Source organism: Alosa alosa, chromosome 5 (assembly GCF_017589495.1).
Source record: "Alosa alosa isolate M-15738 ecotype Scorff River chromosome 5, AALO_Geno_1.1, whole genome shotgun sequence".
NCBI classification, from domain to species: domain Eukaryota; kingdom Metazoa; phylum Chordata; class Actinopteri; order Clupeiformes; family Clupeidae; genus Alosa; species Alosa alosa.
In genome coordinates this window covers 4,033,771-4,056,308 of record NC_063193.1, presented here as the reverse complement: position 1 = coordinate 4,056,308, position 22,538 = coordinate 4,033,771, and the positions used below count along the sequence as shown (strand labels likewise).

General features: G+C 41.0%; 2 protein-coding genes across 6 annotated transcripts; one reads left to right on the top strand and one right to left on the bottom strand.

Moving 5' to 3' along the window:
* Positions 1 to 756: 756 nt before the first annotated feature.
* Positions 757 to 9,246, bottom strand: LOC125294146 (GRAM domain-containing protein 2B). 2 transcript variants are annotated; one of them, XM_048242545.1, is made up of 14 exons: positions 8,618 to 9,246; positions 7,353 to 7,472; positions 7,059 to 7,146; positions 6,852 to 6,921; positions 6,647 to 6,750; positions 6,163 to 6,258; positions 5,990 to 6,061; positions 4,446 to 4,526; positions 3,930 to 4,041; positions 3,348 to 3,461; positions 2,449 to 2,545; positions 2,214 to 2,318; positions 1,898 to 1,979; positions 757 to 996 (listed from the first exon to the last, which is right to left on the bottom strand). In XM_048242545.1, exons 1-14 carry the CDS (start codon positions 8,737 to 8,739, stop codon positions 955 to 957), a joined length of 1,305 nt encoding a protein of 434 aa, XP_048098502.1. In that variant the 5' UTR covers positions 8,740 to 9,246; the 3' UTR covers positions 757 to 954. The 2 variants fall into 2 exon arrangements, with proteins under 2 accessions (XP_048098502.1, XP_048098503.1); XM_048242546.1 differs by lacking the exon at positions 4,446 to 4,526 and having other exon boundaries at positions 8,618 to 9,245.
* A 1,033-nt stretch (positions 9,247 to 10,279) lies between these two features.
* Positions 10,280 to 22,405, top strand: znf608 (zinc finger protein 608). Of its 4 annotated transcripts, none has more exons than XM_048243847.1 (9): positions 10,282 to 11,300; positions 13,202 to 13,337; positions 15,158 to 15,245; positions 15,466 to 17,767; positions 18,122 to 18,521; positions 19,584 to 19,762; positions 20,507 to 20,654; positions 21,336 to 21,389; positions 21,560 to 22,405. In XM_048243847.1, the coding sequence occupies exons 1-9, from the start codon at positions 10,518 to 10,520 to the stop codon at positions 21,577 to 21,579; spliced, it is 4,110 nt and encodes a 1,369-aa protein (XP_048099804.1). In that variant the 5' UTR covers positions 10,282 to 10,517; the 3' UTR covers positions 21,580 to 22,405. The 4 variants fall into 4 exon arrangements, with proteins under 4 accessions (XP_048099806.1, XP_048099808.1, XP_048099804.1 ...); XM_048243848.1 differs by having other exon boundaries at positions 10,283 to 11,300; positions 19,584 to 19,741; XM_048243849.1 differs by lacking the exons at positions 20,507 to 20,654; positions 21,336 to 21,389; positions 21,560 to 22,405 and adding an exon at positions 20,188 to 20,344 and having other exon boundaries at positions 10,280 to 11,300.
* Positions 22,406 to 22,538: the final 133 nt, after the last annotated feature.

The following is a 22,538-nucleotide window of genomic DNA, read 5'->3' as shown; positions in this document are numbered from 1 at the left end:
CTGAAAATATACTGATAACATACAGTGTGCATACAGTCGCTATAAATAAGAGGTGTGTCTGATGAGTTAACTATTCTTCATTGGTTTGGAGTCACTAGGTCAGCTGATGTCAAAGCTATTGACAAAAAAGACTATGAAGGTAAATCAGAAGGTACTTTATAGACGGCCCCTAAGTAGGTCGTCTGGGAGCAAGTAGACAGGTCATCTGTTTGTACATTGTCTGCAAACACGGGGTGAAACCGGCCGCATAAAAAAAAATGAATATCTGTCCAATATCTGAATATCAAATATCAAACTAACTTCACCTCGGTCCTAATTGACCCAGTACAGAAGGCATCAATAAATTGTGGGGGAGGGTCATGCGTTTTATCTCAATCACTTTGGAGGGTCATAGAAACTTTTCTTGCTGGCGAGGGAGGGTCACGTCTTTTTTGACTAACGCTCCCAAAACTCCTCCGGTTGCCCCTTAAATAAATAACGAACAGTCCCTTAGTGAACATGATTGAGTGCCAGGGTTGTCATCTCCATTGTAATGGGTCTGTAATTAAACTTTAGAGTAAAACAAGAATTTCTGTTTTTTTTTTTAAACATTTAAAAGGTTTTACCTATTCATTCATTCAGAAAGAAGTATGTTTGTATAACTTGTCACCTACTTACAGTATAGAGAAAAGACAATATGAAAATACATGACCAGTGATATATAGTGTGAAGCCAAAAACACAGACAAAAAACTTGGTATATTTGTTAATTCTTTGGGAATTAATTATACAAATAAATGTCATATACACAAATATCTTTGTCTCTCTCTCTTTCGCTCTGTGTGTGTGTGTGTGTGTGTGTGTGTGTGTGTGTGTGTGCGTTCGTGCGTGCGCGCTAGTGTGTGTGGTTACATGTCAACAAAGATTAACAAAGAGTTACACAGTTTTTTAACACAGAGGACATATACAGAAAAAATCACTGTGTCTCCTCCAGCAATCTCTGCAAGTTTCTTTGGAGCTGTTGAAGAGAGGAACAAACCAGTTGTTAGCTGACTTATTATTGTATCATGTCGTGCATTGTGTCATTTAGCAGACCTTACCTAATTGTTAAAAGATGAACTACACATATTAACATTAAATTGGCAATGAGAAACCAGCTGGAACCTGCCACTATCTCCCATTTGCGCGCACTCAAATATGTGTGCCCAATTAAATGGAGTAGCATGACGTTCAAGATCTGCTGCATAGTGGAGATTGAGAGGACCCCAAACTCATCTTTGCATGTAACATGCTGTTGGTGCATTTTGACATTGTAAACGTTCTAGGGAGAGTGAAAAGCAGTTTAGCTACTCCTATTTTCTGGCTACATTTTGGTGTCCCTTTGGTGCTTGCCATTTCAGAGTCTGCCACAAACGCGACAGGTAGCCATATGCTTTGACACCTCCACGTGAGCGTCAGATTAATCAAATGATAGCATGTCTAAACTGGTTGTACTGGAGATGGACACTTTATGAGAATATCAAAATGAATACATCTACATCTTCACAACAAACATAATATGAATGAGTTCGCTAAACTATTGGTAGGGACAAGTCACCATGGTCTCCATGTAAACCTACACCCATGTGTTGTTTAATTGTGTTTTCCTTTCTTTGAGATACCCTTAAGTCAATTTGTATGTAGTAACAGTGAATTCAGACTTAGGTTCATTGGTTTGTTAAGCTGGTGATATGCCCTTTTAGGCAGGAGATCACCTTACTACCTCCATACAACTTCCACTTCTGGATCAGTTACTATAAATGTTTGATTAATGACCTGCCCTGCTGTATTTCAGAGCTCCTGTTTGCAGAACATGTTTATGGATCCTTTTTTAGCAGGCTTTATTTATCCAAGACATACACAGAGCTAGATCCACTTACCTTTTCCAGTTTCAGAATATTCATAGATAACATTGAGTAAACTTCAGCATTATCTTCAAGGTAATCTCTTTTGTAATCGTTTCTGCAACAGAATGTGATTAAAAAAATGAACCTTTCGTGCTGTTCCGATCAGTGAACCAACAAAAAGGGACTGGAGATTGTTTAAAACACAGACTGAACGTTTTTCATTAGCTTTTAAAGATAGGCTAGTTGTGATAACTGGTCATTTAATTAATTCTTAGAAATAACATATTATTATCTCCAGCACAAATGTCCTGCATGCATATACGTACACCGGAACACACATTGTTCTTACCCATTTTCAGGTGGTTCACTCATGGAGCCCAGAGAGGTCAGTCTTTGCTCCAGTGAAACTATCCTGAAGGCCATGTAGCAAGAGGACAAGACTAAAACACATACTCTATTCATGAAGACATAAAAAAGATAGCGTTAGTAATGAGCCACTATTACTTTTTCAGTATATGACTATCAATGAGAGGACACACATTAACATTGTGAAAGAGGAGTGATTAGACGTGTGGGAAACTCACAAGAACAGATAGACCATGAGAAGCGCGCTGAGGGAGATGGGTCTGAGGGATTTAATGTCGTATGCCAGCTCTGCTGTCTCTGCGGTCTCAGGCACACCTGTGGAGCACAGCACGCTTCACTCTAGCAGTCTGTTGTACTGGCTCTAACAGGCTGTGTTGCTTCAGTTAGGCACAGGTGACCTAGTAATACCTAATAGGATTTGCATGAAAATGATTTGTGCTGCACAATCAACATCCTAGCCTGGGTGAGCCCAGACAAACCTGTTAGCAAATTTGAATTTCCTCTGCAGTTCAGTCTGGAGACCATCTCATTGTTCCCACTGTCTGTTCAGTTTACACCTCATTAATTAATTGATTAGAGTTATGGTTTGTTTATTATGATTTCTGTTTTTTTTTTTTTTCATTATTGCTATTTGAGATTGCATTGATATTATTGTTATTATTTTTAATTTGCATAAGCAGGTTTAACAACTTTTTCAAGTAATGTTCATATTCTGTAAGTTGCTTTGGACAAAAGTGTCTGCAAAATTCCATAACCATACCCACTGAAACTGATTTCCGAATAACCAAAAAGCCAGAAACCAATAGCCAATTATTCTGCATGAGGTGGACTTAATATGACGACAGACAGAAGATAATGTTAGCAGTGATGTGAACAACTTGTTTGTGTCACTATTTTGCCAAATGATTTCCCATAAATCACAAAACCCCTAGGCACACCTGTGCAGAAAGAAAGATGATCCAGTGTGCTAACAAAAGTATAAAGGATAGACTGTAACATTTCAGGTTGATCAGTAATGTTGAAACCAACATATTGTTTAAACTTAAAGCTATGCCATATTTTTACTGTGGTATGTAGCTAAATATCTACGGGATTAATCACAACTGTATGAGAGCACCATTATATGGGGGTGTGTTTCTTGTCTCAGGTGAGTGTTGGAGAGGTTCAGGGACAACAGGCAGCTCTCCTGGTTTAGTCACATTCAGTAATGTCTGGGGAAGCTTTGAGTAGTCTGCAAAGACAAAAGATAAAGAGTGGGGACAGTGTGCAGTGAGTACACCTTCCATCCCATAACAGCTGTTAGTGACAGAAACCCCATGAGTTATTTAGCTTCTTCTCTATGATTCACACATTGATGAGAGGTGCATATAGCAGATGCTTTTATCTAAAGTCAGAGAGACTCATTTTTGGGATCGATCCCACACCCACCACCTACCATGTGGTGACACTGCCCAACACCACGCCACACATAACAGGTGATATACAGATACCCTGTTCAGACTCATGAGTTATATACTCCAGATTGCTATATGATTGTAACATGTTGTTATTGTTGTTGCTTGGAAGCAAAGTATATTAAACATTCATTTCAACAGATAATTGATTTGCACATTTGCATAAATTCAGTTTCATAAAACTGGTTTGCCAGACAAACAAACAACCATGTCTGTGCTCTTAAAAAAAGAGTAGGATAACATACCAGCCATCTTCTGAGAGTCTGGAGAGTGTGAGTCCGAGCTGCTGCTGTCCTCCATCTCCTGCCTCCTCTTCCTCACCTTCCCGTCCAGATCAGAGAAGTCCGCACAGAAGTCCTGCCCAGATAGACCACACACACAGTCAACAACAGTGCTTTTTAGAAATTCAGACAGACTTTGAAACAAGGAGACCAAAGGAGGTGTTCCATTCATAAACACATGTTTAGCATACTTTGCAAGAAGTGTCTTAGGCTTTTTCAAAACTAAAAACTTTTAAAAGTCTGATAGCCAGGCCTAAGAATTCCCAAAAATATTGTACAAAAGGCTTCGACATAAGTTTAAGGGCTCAAACAGAGTCACGCCAAAGAGTTCATAAATAATCTGACATTTAGTATGTGACTGCTTAAATGGGCAAGTTTTATCTTCAAAAAGAATAGTTGAGCAGAGAGACTCTGGGTTTAGAGTGCAAGTTGTGACATAACGGAAGAATTAGTCTAGAACGTCAAATGAAGTTCCCTGACCAGAGGCAGGGAAGCAGCAGGTTCCACTCTGAAGCTGCACTCTGCTGAAGACGCCATGGGGCTGTTTCCTGTACTCTTCTCCTGGAAATGAAACAGTCAGCAACAGAGGGAACAGTCCTGGGCCTGAGTGTGCAGTGTGTTTGCTTTGCTTTGGGGAGAGTCTTGTCCACACACTGAGTGGCATCAAACTCTGAACTCTTTGGACAGGTTAAATCGTGCTCTAGAAGTAAAGCAACTGCAAAAGTCTGAATGTCATAAACTAAAGGCTTCCCTTTCCCTTTTGTAAAGTCATTTCTTAGTGCCTCAGACACATTTGAGCCAGTGCATGAGTATAGTGTGAGCAACACATCTTTATGAAATTATTCTTTAAGAACAAAAAACATTTTGGAGACAAGTCTTTAAAATAAAATAAAACACCTACAAATTAGGTGGGCAAAAGGCCGTAAACAGTGTTTCAGAAACAACCCTTCATCAGATTATAATGATTCAACTTTTTCACATTATATATACATGATTTCCTTTTGTAAATGTAAAAATAAATCAGGTTTATACAAGAAATTTGTGTTCTGCATTTTACCCATCTGGGGGTAGTGTACTACACACCCACAGTGTACACCCAATCAAACACACACACTCAGAGCAGTGAGCACACTAGGAGCTAGGGATATAACGGTATGAAAATTTAAAATTATCACGGTTTTCGGTATTATCACGGTATTTTTAAAAGTGTGTTTTAAAAATATGTTCAGAAAGCACTGATAGGCCTACACAAGCTGAAATAGTTTCAAAAAGTGTCCCGTTCACTTTTTCATGTTTAATTGGTTATGTGCTCATAGCTTAACTTACCCTACCATGACTTGAAGTTTGCTATTTCTGTTATTTGGACCCAATGAGTGAGACCAAAGTAAGTGTTCAAAATAAAACTTTAGGCTACTGCGTTCTCCTGATAACGTGAGTGGAATGGATTTAATGTGGACGTGAACATAAAAAGACGCAGAGTGGCTAAATGATACAGTGCACGTTTTGCGGTGAAAATGTTCCGCCTTTTAAAATCAGGTGTAGCCTAATCTGAATCGCAGTTAAATCCATCAATTAGACAACAGAATCAGTAGGGTACCAGTTTTGTTTAATTGTACCAGGCCTTCTGTATGTCAAAAACAGGCTCGGATAACACACGGTTTCAACACCGCGGTAATCAACCGTGATAATTATGATATTTCAAAAGAAAATGGTAATTGTTATCGTGGTTTACCATTATACCAGTAATCGTTACATCCCTACTAGGAGCACACATACACACCCAGAGCAGTGGGCAGCCCTTAATCCTGGCGCCCGGGTACCAGTTGGGAGTTAGGTGCCTTGCTCAAGTGCACCTCATCCATGGATGTGGGAGAGCGCTGTTCGATCACTCCCCCCGTCCACATTTTTCCTACCAGTCTCGGGATCGAACCGGCCACCTTTCGGTCACAAGGCCGATTCTCTAACCAGTAGCCCACGGATGTCCCACTTTTAGAGTTTGAGCTTTGAGAATAATAAATGCTTACCTCCAAATGGTAGCATACAGACATGAGGAACTTGTATGTCGTGTCTCGAGACAAGAAGGAGACAAATACATGCTGAAAAACAATCACAAAGCATTGGAACATTCCAGTAAATATGTCCATAGAATTTGTTTCAAAATAGATATGACAAAAGTTAACGGAGACACCTCACTTACACGTTCATTTGATGTAGCGATCACAAGTGCATTTGGCACTAATATGGCTGTTTTTGTTTTCTTAACAACAGCTATGGAAAGCACTGGAATCACAATCTAGAAGCAACAAAAGGTATTTCAGGAGATGAGAAAACCGTCTGAGGAATTATTTGGCAGAACTAGAGTAGGTATCAAGTTTAAGCATGTCCTTCCAAAAGGAATCTGATTGGTATCTGATATCAATAAACAGCAAATACCACATAAGTATGACTGATTGCTGTAAACGGTTCAGCAAACATTGATGTCTATTTGATATTCCATGAATACACCCAGTGGTTTCGTATTTCACATCACCTTTAAGTCGCCTTTTTACCAGCCTTACATGGAGGCTTCAACATTTGTATTAACAGTCTTACGAAAGGTCTTTAAAAGTCAGGCAGTGGTGAGTTTGCTAACTGTTGCTTGACAATAACGGCCTAGTGCCTGTCTAGCAAGTACACCATACCTTGGTGTCTTTGCCGAACACTTTAGAGTGAAAGCAGATCCAGTTATCGGAGACAAACAGTCTGCCTTGGTAGAGGATGTCTTTCTGTAAAGCACAAGTGTAACCTGAGGACCAGAGACACACAGATCAGCCAACACACTGAACACGCTCTTGGGGAGAGGGTAAAAAAATGGCAATACTTTGTGTCTCAAAAACAGCAACTTACTTTGCCTCAGCTGCTCATCCTTGCTGATCTCTTTAAAAAGTTTGTGGTACTGGGTGTTTGTTTTGGAAAACTGAAATTGGTTATAAATAAAGACACTCATATTATCCACTGGTGCATAAATTCATTATAAGATCACTAGGCGTAATGAATAAAATGAAGATGAGCTTGGCCTTAGGCTTTTTAGTCATCGTGCCTAGAAACACTGACCTGATTAGACTGAGACTTTTTCCTCTCGAGTTTGGCTTCTGTGTCACTTTGAACTTGTGACAGAAGTGAAGGATCAAATGTTTTTGACCTAATGAAAAGGTTCATGATATCACCCTCAAAACAAATGGGTTTCATTTACAGATGGAGCGAAACAACGATTTGAACTGCACACAGAATAATTAAAAAAGACAGGACTGATTTCAAGGTATATTTCATCTTGCGAAAACACCACAGAGTATACAGTTATTTCAAATCCCAATGATCTAGTCTACAATAGATACACAAGTGTCATACCTGATGAGGGCTGGTTTCCGTCTTCTCCTCAATAGCTCAGACTGTGGCTCTATAGATGCGGTTCCACTGGCTGGGACGGTTCTGCGCTGTTTTTCCTCTACCCCATTTTCAGTGTCGGAACTGCAGAATGTGGTTTACATCTCCATACATTAGATTTAAACACAAGTGTCCACAATTGTGCTGAACTTACAGACACAGATAGAAACACTCCAGTCATATTTCAGGAAAACCAAATGTCTGAGTTAAGCTCCATAAAATAATGAATTGACAGAACACAGCATTAAACCCGTGGTCTCTCAACTGTCTAATTCACCTTACCAGTATCCCTGTGCACCATTTTTGACAGCAACTTTGACACACTTGGATATGTTTTGAAAGGCCTGCGAGTTGGGTTGCTGTTCGGTCATGGAGCACGGCTAAGCACAAGTCTGCTGTGCCTCCTGCTAGACTCAGCCTCCACTGAGCACACCTGTCTGGGCATCGTCTCAGGTAACAGCAGTCTGATACTGTCATTTGGTGTGGGGGGTTAATTTACCACCCTTCATTGGTTTTCTGAGGTCATGAGGCTCTTTTTCATCTTGGGTTTTTGATAATTAAAAACGCTTTAAGATTGGGTTTTGTGGTTATCTAAGAAGGTAAAACTATAAGAGATATATTTAAATATATAATAATATAACAATATATAATAATGATGTGTATTAATAAATGATAGTGAAATAATACAGGATAAGTAAGAAAAAGATCATAAATAGATAAATAAGAAAAACATTCAATTTAATTTAAATTTAATATTACTTACAGAGCACCAAAACATTGCATATGTCTCATGGCGCTTTAGTGTTAAAAATCTGTTTTACCTAACGCCAACTTCAGAGAGAATGATAAATTAAAGGTATCACTTTTGAGATTAAAATTGAGTGGAAATCTACAATGGATCTACAATTCACTCAACATAATATGGACACAATTTTTACAAAGTAAATAATTACTGTTCTTGTTTGCCTAACAGGTTCAGAAATACATGACAAAGTCCCCTAAGCAGTGCGGTAAAACAAATACTTACTATTCAAACACTATGCAGAACCCCACCCCCATCCAAAACAAAAAAGAACTATTTCTATGTGTTACTAAACTTGCTTTCTGCATTAATTTGTTGATTAATGATTAAGAAATAACTGTATAGGATTGCACATGCAATTACTATGTGTAGGCTATAGTTTTATTTTTGTTGCATGGAAACAACCACATTTTGGGGGTTAGCTTACCGCAGTGGCACAAAACTACTTCCTGAAGCTGCCTTGCAGGTCGCACACATTGGCCTGGCTCCGGTGTGCTTCCTTCTCTGGTTGGATAAGACACAGTCATCATAGGCAAAGTATTTCTCCATGAGGGCCCACTAAAAGAGACTTCAAAGCTGGCACAGTAGTATGGAGGGCTTGCTGCATCCTGGTCCTCGTCCTCATGACAGTGAAGCCACAGTCCTCGGCTCTTCACTGGTTATCAGCTAGTCAGTGATTTACCTCTCGCCTGGGCCAGCCTTCATTTCAGTGCTCTCCTGCTGCGGCTATTCTGATAGGAGAGAGGATCTGAGAGAACATCTCAGGATGGTTCCCTGGAGAAGAACCACGCTGGGAACAAAACCTTATTAAAGGAACGAATACTTGATGGAAGCAAAAGGGTTCCACAATCCTAAGCCATCTCTCTCTCTCTCTTTCTCTCTCTCTCCCTCTCTCAACTCTCTTGCTCTGTTGTTTCATCTGATCCTGTTGTGTTTTTACTGTAGGCCTACATCAAAACTCCTGTGAGAATGGTAACAACAGATAAACATTGCATGAAAATAAATGTAAAAAAATCTCAAATATCAGGAAAAATAGCCTTGTTCACAATAAATTATTCAAATAATCTGCTCGATCATACCAGACCAGCATCGTCTATTAATTTATGATTAACTCCAAATGGGACTCTACCTGCGTGGTTAAGGAATCTGCCATTGACTAGGATGTGCTTCTCCATGGCACACAGAGTGGATTGTCAAGCCAGTGAGTGTGTTGGAGTTGAGGGCTGGGTGCTGTGGAGAGCGTAGTGTCCCTCTGCTGGAGAGTGACGGTAGTGCCACTCTGATGGTTAAATGGATGACTATCGGTGCCAAAGGGAGGGCGAGATAGAAGAGATGTCGTGGAGAGCGCTGTGGTGAGGGCCGAGAGCGCAGGCTGTTGGAGGAGATGACACGGTTATGGAATTGAAGAGTCATTGTGCTGCCCTGCCTTTGTTGTTCTGTTTAAAACCAAGTGGAGCTGGTGGAGGACTACAGAGGGTGATTGTCACATTCATTTGGGGTGTTTCTTTTATTTTAGAGGCATTTTGGATATTTTAGTAGATTTTGCTCAGACAGAGGTGACAGGTTGTCAGTGATTTCTCATGATATTATCATTATTATCTTTTAATATTATATTATTATCTATATTAGTATTAGTATTATAATATTATTAAAAACGTAAACAACAGCAATATATGTAACTATCATACAAGGCCTTTTAGGGCAGAGGGGCTGTCAAATATGCATGCTTTATTGCATATCCAGTTGAAACTATTAGACAGTTTATGTGAGGATTGGTGAGTCTGGTTTGAATAATTGCTTCTCTGATCGCCTGATTCTACCCTACATGGAATAGCTTTCTTGTGTAGGCCTATATATTCTGCACAAGACTAGGCCTACAAATAAATTAACAATGACAATCACAAGTCATGTCAAAATAATTGTGTTTATTTTCAGAATATATTACAGATGCAAAATAAAATAAATGTCTGGGGGGAAATGGGATATAAAGTTTTTTTTTTTTTTATTCAAGTTTATATTACGGAGACACCGTTAATATAGATTCTAATATAGATTAAATAATTGTAGTGGGCCTATGCAGCAACACACGGTGGTAGCCTAGCCTACTTGATTAACAGATGAAGACATTTAAATATCCCCAAATTATGACTAAATAAACCTTTAGATTGCGCCAGCCTCCCCAAAGGCTTTAGTTCTAGGATAATGATACAGCAAATAGCCGAAAATAGTGTTCCACTTGCCAGGTGCAATTGGACCTCATTAATTCTCGCCCTCCCACTTGATTTAGGATTCATCACCGTTTTTCTGTCAGAAATCCTATCTCGAGAATGTCAGTCATTTCATCAGTTGACGAGAGTATTAAGGCAAACGGAGTCGACACCTACGACAGTGGCGATGACTGGGAGATTGGTCTCGGAAATCTGATTATAAATTTGGATGCTGATCTGGAGAAAGATCAACGCAAATTGGAGATGAATCGCGTTTTGAGCATAAAAAGCAACGTAAAACGGTGTGAGGATTTAGCCTTCAGTTGTGCGACCACAGTATTGGATGGCCTTACGAATCCATCCGCACAGCCGCCTTCTGTAGCCCGGGGAAATGCATGCAAGGAGTCGAAGAAATTTAAAGTGAAAAGGAGCAACTCTTCGAACGTGAAGGATAAAATTCTATCACTTGACACGCTGTACGGAATTCCTAAAGTATGCATCGGTAAACGACAGGAAAGTCAAGGACGCCTCGGAGAGGCTACTGAAATGAATTCGGCAGCGGACCAGGAGAACAGCAAGCTAAACACAAGTGATGTAACCATTTCTTGCGCCAAAGGCAAAGAGGAGAAAAGGGGTAAAAACCATAGCAGGACTTTGAAGAGGGAGAGGGATACTGTCAGGACGAGAAAGGAAAAGCAAGGTGATGCACTGGCCAGCCTTGATTTTAGTGGAGTGCGTGCGTCTGAGAATGACTGCGCTGTCGAAGGTGAGGAGAATCCATGTCACAGTGAAGACAGTGAAATGGGAGACAGCAAAGGGGGAGTGGGCGCTCGGATAATGGGCAGCGCTATTGTTGTGAACAAGATCGAGGAAATTGACGCACCGGCGAGGACACAGAAAACGGTAAGAAGGAGACGGTGGGATATTTTCAAATACTCGTCGGCATTTGTTTATTGTATGTGTAGACAAATTATTTTTTCCATATTTAATGTGTCAAAATGTCAGCTGGTTGTTGGATCTGTGGATACCTCGATGTCGCCATGGAGGTGTGTCAGCTTGAATTACCATGCCATCTATGAAAATACCCCCAATAACAGAGGAAAAGCATCGTGGCGATAGCTTAAGTGGCTGGGTGGAGTAGGCCAGAAACATCCTTACAAAGGTGTCCGAAATTTCCTTTTCTGTCATGTTGTCAAAACACGGTTTTTTAAGGTAGATATCTTTTCAACCAACATGACACTGTAGCCTATTGGTGATTACAAATATATTTATTTTTTTAAACGTCTGACTCTTTGTGCCTAATATAAATTTGAGATAGGCTATTATGTGGACTCTCTCAGCTTGCATACATTTGATTTAAACCAGATTAAATCATTTTGTGGATGAACGAATACTGTCAGTGCCTCTCTGTCTAAAGTTTACTGAGGCTGTTCATATGAAATGGTCCAAGTAGACATGTTGCATTTATCTTATCTTTGTGCAGTCAAAAACATGGATTGTAGGTATATTTGCAAGTAGTGCCTAGTGCCTTCCTCCATTGTTAAATAGTACTCCTGACGCTCCTCCAATTGGTGTCTGGCTGTCGTTTCCCTGAGACTGTCCTTCTTTCACAAAGGCATCATTGTGTGGCCTCCTCTGCAGGTTGTTGTCAAACGTTATTTACTGTTTTATTGGTGTGGGGTGATGGCTGGCTAACTCTACCTCCTTGCCCTCATTTATCCAAGGCCTTTTGCTACTCAGATCAGACCCATTCTTATGTTGTTTTACATATTGCACCACCCCTTTCTATCTTTTTTGATTTGTCAATGTCAAAGTAAATGTTTGTTAATGGTACAGCAATGTGTAGATGATGGCAATGAGAAAGCAGTGCGACCAAGACAGAGGGATAAAGAGGTGCCAAGAAGCCTAATTTCTTCTGTAGTCTTCTATATCAATATTAACTGAGAATCATCAAATAGCCAATGATATGACGGTTGTGTGGAAACATTTCGTCAAAGACAAGAGAAAATACGTGCTATGTTAACACTAAAACAAATTTAATGAACGTCTTAATTGACTTGGAAATGGCTGTTTATTCCTAAGAGTTATTTTCATTGTTTACTTTTAGCTGTTAACAGAGCAGAGAACAAATAGCACTTGATTTGCAACATTATTAGGACTTTGGTTATGCAATGTAATACATCTAAATGTAATTCTTTGTGACAGTGAATATGAATGATGCATCACCACTATCAAGCCCACATGAAATTGCATATCATACCTTACATGATGTGTTGAGTAGAAACACAAAGCCTACATCACACTGGTGGCATTCGCTTCCAGTGACATTTACTAAAAAAGGGAAAATGTCAATGTTATTCAAGTAAAATCATTTGTATAACATATCACCTGTAATTCTATAGAATGCAACAGGCACACATGAGCTATTGAATTATCATGTATGAAGCTAATTGCTGATGGATGTCATGTCATTGTTTGCCACTTTTTTTGTAATAGTGAATTGGATAGCATCATTACAGGGAAGAATATTATTATCATGTGGTCACATAACAATGATAGAAGTGAGGATGAGAGAAAAAATGAGAAATACTATCGGTCAATATTTTGGTAAATGCACTCAGTGAAATGTGCTGTGGAAACAGACTCCCCTGACCAGTAGGGTAATTACACTGAAGTAAAGTGGACAGACTCATTTGTTTCAAAAATACTTTTATCCTCTCGAAACCACCTTAACCCTGACATGGTACCAAGTGACTCCTCTGCTGACATTATTCAGCTGTTTACTTCCCCTTCACTCTGTGCAGTTGCAGGTGCGGACCCGCTCGGTTGGAACCAACACTCAGGAGCCAGGGAAGGCCAGCGATGCAGCACAAATGGGGCCGTGCCAGCCGGGCACCAGTGTCAATCTGGAGGGCATCGTGTGGCATGAAACAGAAGAGGGTGAGTTTCATTTAACTCTCCCTCACTGGAAGCTAGAAACGGAAGTTAGAATGATGAAATGTGACAAACAATGTTTGGTCCTGATTTTTGGGTGGTCCTGACTCAAAGCCATCAGTCAGTTTATGGTCCAGTGTCAAACATTTCATGACTTACCACTGTCAGCTTTTGGGGTGTACAGATATTCTAGAACCTCTCTGTGGGAAATGCAGTAATATTACATGGCTAGTGAGGGGTGTCCCGGCTCTGTGTAGTGATATAGTCAGGTTGCTGAATGTGTCCAAAGTGCAGGATGGGGTATGTCCATCAATGACTTCCCAAGCAGGAAAGTATTTCAGTTCAAGTCAATTTACTGAATAGAGCTCTGTATAGTATCATAGCATAACAAATACTGCTGTTACAAGTCTTTTTTTAACTTAATGATAGTTCTTCATTATCAATTAAATTGGCCGTGTCTTGCAGATCTGAATGCACTTTGTTCTCTCAGAAGAAACATGTACTCTGCATACAGTTGAGGCCCAAATCCAGTAGTTGTGTGGCAAACCTCAATGATAACCATGTAGGCATCTGAAGGCCTTTAGATGGCTGGCATTGCAAAATGATGCTGTCCATGGTCCTGATCCCAGCTCCACTCTTATGGATTCATAGTTTTTCATGCTCTTATGTATAAATGCAATGTGACACTCGTGCTAGTGGGGTTGGTAAAGGATATCCCCATAGCTGTAATTGCCTTCGGCCTACGTAGCTACAGCTGAATTACAGCCGTGGAAATATCCGTTACCAACCCAACTCCCACTCGAGTCATATTGCTTAATTAAATCACAGCAAGATGCCTGCCACAACAGTTTATAGGCAAAGACAGTGATGAGACTAAAACACCTGTGTGTTTACAAATATGTAAAAATGTGGCTGGTTATGGTCTTTAGAGCAAAATATATTTTTTATGAATTTTCCATTGCCTGGTAGGCTACGGCAGTTCAGTTTTTATGGCTGTAAATCTGGTTTTGTAATGGAACATTTTTAAATTAGTGTAGTTTCAGCTACTCTGAACTGTTTTGTTGTATGAGTACCCCTACATGTATACAATTAATAATGCTGTGAAAGTGAAGCAATACTTTGGAAAGAACATTTATTAGTCTTGTTGTAGCTATCAAGGGATCCTCCACTCTGCTGTTTCAGGGAAGCAAAGACACTGGATACATATTAATTAAGCACATGGTAATTTCTAATCACCATTTTATTACTCACCTCACACATACACAGAGGAAACCTATCACAGAGGAAAGCCTAGATTTGGGACTGATACAAACAGTCTGCCAACAATCCATTTGTCTTTTACAATTTAAACTTTAATTTGAAATATCCCAGGCATATATCAATTTTAATTTCAATTTAATTTTGCTTATAGAGCGCCAAAACATTACACATTGTGTCATGGCGCTTTACAGAGATTGCCCATGAGTAACATATCATAGTCCTTACACAATACAGTATAGCCAGCATAAACATAGACAAGATAATTGATAATTGTGAACCCTGGTCCTCTGATGGTCTAGAATTGTTGCCATGGTGTAATGTGACACAACTAATGGCTGTACAGCATGGTATCACTTCAATTTCTGCCATCAACATGTTGCTTTTTTTACAGTGAGGCCAGTTGTATATCATATTGATGATTGTAATATGTATATAAGGCTTTTTGTAAATACTTCTGTTCTATAGAATTGTGTGCATCTAAATGGTCATGCTGGAAGATCACTGTACCTAATAAACAAATGCACATGCATTGCTGTGGCTGGCACTCATTTCTGTTCCAATTATAGGTGTACTTGTAGTTAACGTTACATGGAGGAAGAGGACATATGTAGGAACCCTACTGGACTGTACGAAACATGACTGGGCACCACCAAGGTAAATAATTTTGTTGTGTGAATAACTGCATCTGGCATTGATGACAGTCAACAGAAAACCTTGACTGTTCACTCACTGCAACTGCTACTGTCTGGACTTGAATAAACAAGAGAGAGCCGACTATTCAGCAACCTGCAAGCTGCACAGTAAATACAAAAGGAAATATGTGTTGTTTTGTCAATAAAATACTATCACAATGTCGGCCTGCTTTCATTTTTAGATTCTGTGACTCACCAACCACTGATGCTGAGACACAAGGAGGACGTGGCCGCAGCAAGCGCATGCGACTGGCTATTCCAGAGCAGGCCATCGTAGAGCCGGTGCTTCCTAAAGTCCGAGCACTGCCCCACAAGAGACGCGGGGTTGGAATGAGCAGCAAAGGACGCAGAGGCAGCTTGAACCTGCTGAGCAACTGCAGGACACCTCCCTACTACACTGAGGAAGAGCTCAAGACTAGTCCACTGTCGCAAGGCAAAAGGAAAATCAAAGCTCCCGCTGACCTGGATCTGACACTAGTCACTGAGGACATTAAGAATGGGAACGGGAAACGGATACGAGCCAAATCCCGAAGCGCACCCTCCACACCGCAGGGGAAGTCTGATCCAGTATTCCTTGACCAAGCGTGTCCCTCACCAATGCTGATTGACTGCCCGCACCCAAACTGCAACAAGAAGTACAAGCACATCAATGGCTTGCGGTACCATCAGTCACATGCGCACTTAGACACAGACAGGAAGCAGGAGTTTGAGGTGGAGAACGAAGAGCGGCTTACGGATGAGGAGGAGGGGGGCCCGGTGAGAGGCCTGGCTTTCAGCTGCACTGAGGCCACCCCCTCTTCCTCGAAGAAAGCAATCTCGCCACCCAAGCTTGGAGCGCTGGGCCCCTCGAAGGGCAGAAAGATGATGCTGAATAACGAGCCGGGCCTCATAATGGCCTCTAAATCACGAAGGCATGCAGTGACCAAAGAAGGCCCCGCAGATGACTTGAGCAACCTACCAATCATCTCCAACATGACAGTGGTTTTAGAGAATTGTCTCATTGCAGATCGCAGCTCCTCAGTCGAAATGCCAAAGCTGGAGGCGGAGGATGTGATTGACAAGCGTGAGGTAGATGACCTGAGTAAAAAAGAAATGGGCAAAGCTGAGAAATGCTCATCAAAGGCTAGGGCTGGGAGGTTTATCGTGACGCCTCCCGCTCCACCAAAGCTTATTGCCATTCCTACAACAACGTTCTCTGCAAACAGCGCTGAGGCCAGCTGTCACCATTCATCGCCCACTGTGGCTCTAACAAAAGCCAAGAGCCTCTCTCTAAAACCCATCAAACCAAAACTGGACATGATTTTGCAGCCTAATTTGCCAAGTTCGACTCTGGCCACTTGCAAAGAAGGCAAAAGAAAAGATAAACAAAGACTGAAAGACAGACATTGTAAGGACATCAGGAGTACAAAGTCTGAACATGTACATGTAAAGATGGAGGACTCAAAAGGCATTGGAAAAGACTTTTCTATCAGCCTCCTGAAGGAACATCTGAGTAAGCAGGAGGTCTCCAATGGTCCAAATGAAACTCAGGAGAGCCGAATGGCAAGCATAAGGGCAGAGGCAGACAAAGTGTACACCTTCACTGACAATGCCCCCAGTCCCTCCATTGGAGGTTGCTCTAGACTTGACTCCAGCACTCTGGCCAATGGGGAGGGGCCCACCAGCAAGACCAACAGCCCAGCGTACTCAGACATCTCAGATGCAGCAGATGATGGTGGTTCAGATGGCCGCTTAAACACAAAGTTGAAGGTAAACGCTGCTACAGAGCCAAACCCTGGCCACAGTGCAAATGCCAGGGTTGTCCCTGGTGCACTGAAGGAAGCCCAGTCCTCCCCCCTATATCATGGTTATGACTCCTACTGTCTTCAGGGGTTTGTGCACGCGGGGCAGGCCAACCCCTCCACATTTCCTAAGGTCTCTGCAGCATACGACGGAAAAACAAAGAAGGACGATTTGAAGGAGGTTGCAGAGGAATTTAAAATCACAGACTCAGCCGACACTAAGAAAAAGGACATATGCCCCTCTGGCACCCAGTCACAGCTTCAGATGGCCATCACTGACACACAGACTGCACTAGCTCAGTCGCTATACTATGGACAGTATTCTCGAAGTATCAAAGTGGATCAAAAGCTGCTAACTCTGTCAGCCGGTTCCCACAGTAGAGCGCCTGTGGAGGCCGGGTTTGAGGACATGCAACAGAACAAACAGAAGGGCCCGCAAGCTGTGCGGGAGCTGGAGCTCAGAGAACAGCAGAGAGAGGATGTGAGAGAGGTGCCATTAACGGGTGTGATATCTAAAGGTGTCAACACAGTCAAAAGCAGTGGCAGCAAGGTTGGCCACCCTTACCTAGAGCTGGAGAAGCAGCAGGTTAAATCTGCCCTCATCACAATGATGAAAGACCAGAGGCTAGAGCCTGAGGAGCTCAGATCTGGCAAAGAGTTGACTGAGCAGATCCCAGTGGACTCAAATGTGTCACATGTTAATGTAAGTGGCCATAATGTGTTCTCTAGTTGATGCTGACATTCATGGCAATGCTGAGATATATGAAGAATATAATTAATATGGTGAGGAGAATCTACCATGCTAAAATGTTTGAAATCATAAGCACCAATATTTTTGTCATGTAATCTTATCAGTCCCATTGCTGATTCATAACTGTTTTTATATTGGATTTTGCACACATGTGATGTAAGCATCTTTAGAAAAATCATCGCCAATAATGGATGATTAGTGTCCTGGTCACACTTGATAAACACATGAAATGTGTCATATACACCAACCACAAAGAAGGAAATGAGTATACCCTACGTTTGATAGTAGTCTTTCCTCCTGATGTAGGATTGTGAGTCTCTCTGCTGGGCCAGGCCCTACCCTGCCAAATATGCCACTCTGCTGAATCAGGAGATCAGCAAGGGCTGTGCAGAGCTCCATTCAGACAAGGCTAAAGATCTGGACGCGCCTCTGGAGTCAGGCAGTAAGATGGGAGCGGAATTGTTAAACAAGAGGCCAGAGGCTCTTGGGAATGACCAGGACGACGCTGAGAAAACTGATGATCAAGACGCGTCGGGGGAAGTGACCGAGGAGTTGAAGAGTACGACTCTGGGATCTGAGGCCTCTGCTTTGAGCCCGCAGCAATCATACGTCCAGTACCAGCACTCCTACCCTTACCTGCACCTGTGTGATCCCAGTAACCATGCCTACAGGGTCATGTCTCCAGCACTAGTATCAAGCTACGCAGGTAAGACCATGTATGTCAATATGGTAGCACAAGACTTTGAAATTGAATTAAAACATCTTAACTGCATGATTTTAAAGGTCTAAAATGTGTAAAGTTAAGTCAAGACAACCATAAACGCTGAATATGTTCTAATAGCATTATATTTTTAAATTGAATTTAACATTTATTTATTAAAGGAACACGCCAACATTATTATTATTCACCATCTCCCCCAGAGTTAGTGAAGATGATATATACCTTCTCGTCTCTATTACATGGGTGCGTCAGACTGAGTTACTGCACGCATGGAGATGAGAAGGGTATGTGTCATCTTATCCAACTCTGGCAGAGACAGTGAATAAGCTAATTTCCCAAAATGTTGGTGTGTTCCTTTAAGGTTAGTACATCTGTGACTTGTGTGCCTGAGAGGGTTATTTATAGGGGCTCGAACATGTCTACATATTCCAGATGGCCAATTAGTAGATTTGTTTGGGGTTCTGTAGAAACAAATCTCTCAGTGAGCTTTGTATGGTCTTTGTTGCTTTCAAACATTTGGGAGGAAGAAATTGTGTGGTAACTCATTGCTTTCATGTTGGATTTTGATGGTGCGTTCAACAAAAAGTTATTTTGTGCACATCCCTCCTTCTGGCAGGTGCAGGACAAAAAAAAGATTTTGATGGTGCACCATCAACACGTTCCTTTCTGCACTCAGTTGTGTGGATTTAAGTTGATATATGATGCAGATAAATATGATAAACATGATATAACAGTCGGGCTGGCATCCTGACTCATTTTTGTGATAAATCCAATGCAGACAATGTATTCTGGGGCAAACAATCCATGTCTCTTAGTGTTATGGCAAAAGCAACCTATGAAGCAATTTATTTTGAGCAGACTTGACATGCCTGGTCAGGTGATGCTAATTAGCTGGGGAGACCACAATTTGTTCAGTCCACCTACAGTATGTCAGTGTTTTGTTGGCCATAATACAATAATGTAACCATCCCGTTGACCTAATGTATTAGAATGAAGTTGGGCGAGTAGATGGTTATTTTCAGCATCTGTGTGTGTCTCCTCCAATAGGTTTTCACTACCCTCTCTATGGGAAGACTGCGGGCAGAGAGGAGGCCGATTTATCACAGTCTAATAACAGCAGCATGAACAGCAAGCCTCCCAGTGACTCAACCACCCTGGAGCTGCGTCAGCATCATAACATGCCATACCATGGCAAATCCCCTGTGGTATGTGTCACCATTGTCCAGGTGATTTCCCTGAATTTAAATAGAGAGGTGTCCATTTCAAGTTCAAATCGAGGGTTCTACATACAATTCCAGTTTGTAGATATACAGTATGTATACTCTAGCAAACATAATTATAAAACAGTGAGACCTATTTTAAAATATTTTTCAATCTAAGAAATTCAGTGTTTTAGTTGCTGTTTAAATTAAATGTATTTGCCTCTTTACGATCATTTTAACTTCTTCCTACTATCTTTGAGAAGTGATTCTGGGTTGGGTATTGGGTAAGAATACCATTAGTTTCCAATGGACCAGACCAGTTAACTTCCCCAATGATAAGCAGACATGTATTATTTCTGTTGACTTCCTGATGTCATTGTCAGTTTTGTTGATAATTGATTTCCTTGATTACCATTGATTCATTTTGCCAACTGGGTGCATGTGGGCAGTGTACTGTACTCCCACTGCACACAGCTACCAGTCGTGTGCTACTCCACACATAATCACTCTACCAGTGGGACTGATGACAGCAGAGGTGAAAGTTCTCTGCAGCTTCCTTGGGTCCTGATTAGTCCTGGGAAACAGACAGCGGCCTTATGCTGAAAGTTAAGAAATGATTGCATATGCCATACAGTCACAGTCATTTGAATACACTTGATATTTTACCTTTGCATATTTCCTCAGCATCACATGCTTAGCATGGAGTCTCAAGGCATATGGTTTGTTTCTCTCTCTTGTTCATGTGCGTTGTGTTTGTCCCATGTGCAGCCTGGTGAGAGGGGATCTCCTGAGCGTGAGCGGGACCTGGAGCAGGAGAGGGAGCCGGTCCCTTACTCTCAGCATCTCCACACCCACCATCACACTCACCTGGGCATGGGCTACACTCTAATGCCTGGCCAGTATGATCCGTATCCAGGTATACAACAACATCAGTGGAACTCTTTACAATCAAAAACAATTAGAATCACCAACAGTAGTCCTCTGGGTCCAAGCATTTTAAAAAGAGTGTGACGATAACAGAATATGTAATGATTCGATAGATTTAACAGGTAAAGAGACACCTGGAATATAGAAAATATTAGCAAACAGAGCCAAGTAAAAGTAAACCACTACAAGGGTGTTTATTATAAGCACATGCAAATAAGCAGAATAGGTTACAATGGAGAGTTTGCTACTGCCAATAAAGCTTATTGAATTTAATTGAATTGAGTTGCCACCAGACAAGTTATCATGGCTTTGAACCCATTCGTACTTCCCACCTATATGTAGACCTACTTTCAGTCAGGACCACTTTGTCAAGAAGGTTGATTGCTATTGGTAATGCATAATGTTTCATTTGTCGGTATGGCTCTGTTCTGGGAGGAGGCAGGCTACAGCAGCTTAAAAGCCCTGAATGATGTCCACCAATATAAGAGCGAGTGATCAGCTGATCAATCAGCTGTGTAGTCAGCTGAGCAGTTAGCCAAGTTGGTGGGCATGACTCCGTGGCCTGCCTGAACTAATGCTATGCTCCATTTTTCAAGAAAATGCTTCAGGTTTGTTGAAATTGCATGTGAAGTCAAGATATTTAGCCTAACGATCTGTCTTGTCCTCTTAGGGTTAAGTCCCACAGCTGTGGTCTCTAGTCAAAAGAAACATAATTCATCCAATGGTATGTCTCACACTGATGGTGAATGATGTCTTACTCACAGTCATTAACATTTCAAAGCATGGTGAAATCATTGTAAATTTAAAAATACATTTCATTATGAATATGTTAATATATCATGTATCCTCTGTACACATTGTCTTTTTAACATTGTCTGTTCTCTTTCCTTGCAGAGAGTGATGGAAAAATGTGAATCAGTGAATGGTGTAACTGGCTCACATTAGGATGTATTGATTCAAAGACATCAATTCCATGGTGTTATTCATTGCCTCGATGGGAGGCAGAAACCAATTTCATTTCTTGTTAATGAAAACAAGATTACAATGCAGTGCTATTTCAATATTGGTGGCAGTACAGTATGTTAATCAATATACTAATTTTGACATGGACTTGGTGAGAAGGCTTTGTAACATATCTGCTTCGGATGCCTGCCATATTAAACTAACACATGAAACCATATTGTCATAGAATCCACCACAAATTGCTGTATTGAGCTGTTTGTACGTATTGTTATGTGAGCGCAATATTGAATGTATTTAATATCATCTTATCCACTGTGTGCTTAGTGAGAGTTATAGTGATGGGCTGAAGTGACTGAGAAGTCAACTCTCCTGAATTGCTCAATTGCATTTGTACTAAAAGAGACTGCAGTCACTTGTCTGTTGTGTTTTTGTCAAATAAGAGCAAGTCTACTTGCCTTCCCAGTGCCATAGATCTGTGCTGTGCATCCTTTAATAGCAGAATGTTGCAAGCTTAAACTTTTTTTAATCAGAGTACGATACGGTAGTGGACACCATGTCACTTGCATATCAGTATTCCTTTTGGTTACTTGAATAGTGCTGCAGACAAAAAATGTTTACAAGTGCAACTTCCCTGAAGCAACACTTATTGATGTAGCCTGGTCAGTTCTACCTGTTGTTATTTTATAAATGTCAGCTATACAGTAAAATGTCTGTTGATTTTTATACTCTACTTGGCTTATGAAGTCTGGCAATTCAAATAAAAGCAACAACAATTTCCCCTTTTCTCCTTTTCCTTATGTCACTTAATGACTGTTCTTGAATGCAACCACCAATCAATCAATGTATTGTTTATGGTGCACTATCACCATGCAACATGGCCTCAATACACTTTACACTAACAAATTAACAT

Bases quoted from the DNA above. Each gene is read 5' to 3' on its own strand.
- LOC125294146 (XM_048242545.1), bottom strand. From the start codon at position 8,739: ATGGAGAAATACTTTGCCTATGATGACTGTGTCTTATCCAACCAGAGA. The intron at 1,980-2,213 runs GTAAGAACAATG...ATTCTGTTGCAG, and splicing joins AGTGAACCACCTGAAAATGG to AAACGATTACAAAAGAGATT. The intron at 997-1,897 runs GTAAGTGGATCT...TCTCTTCAACAG, and splicing joins ATATTCTGAAACTGGAAAAG to CTCCAAAGAAACTTGCAGAG.
- znf608 (XM_048243847.1), top strand. From the start codon at position 10,518: ATGTCAGTCATTTCATCAGTTGACGAGAGTATTAAGGCAAACGGAGTC. The intron at 11,301-13,201 runs GTAAGAAGGAGA...CACTCTGTGCAG, and splicing joins CGGCGAGGACACAGAAAACG to TTGCAGGTGCGGACCCGCTC. The intron at 20,655-21,335 runs GTATACAACAAC...TTGTCCTCTTAG, and splicing joins CCAGTATGATCCGTATCCAG to GGTTAAGTCCCACAGCTGTG.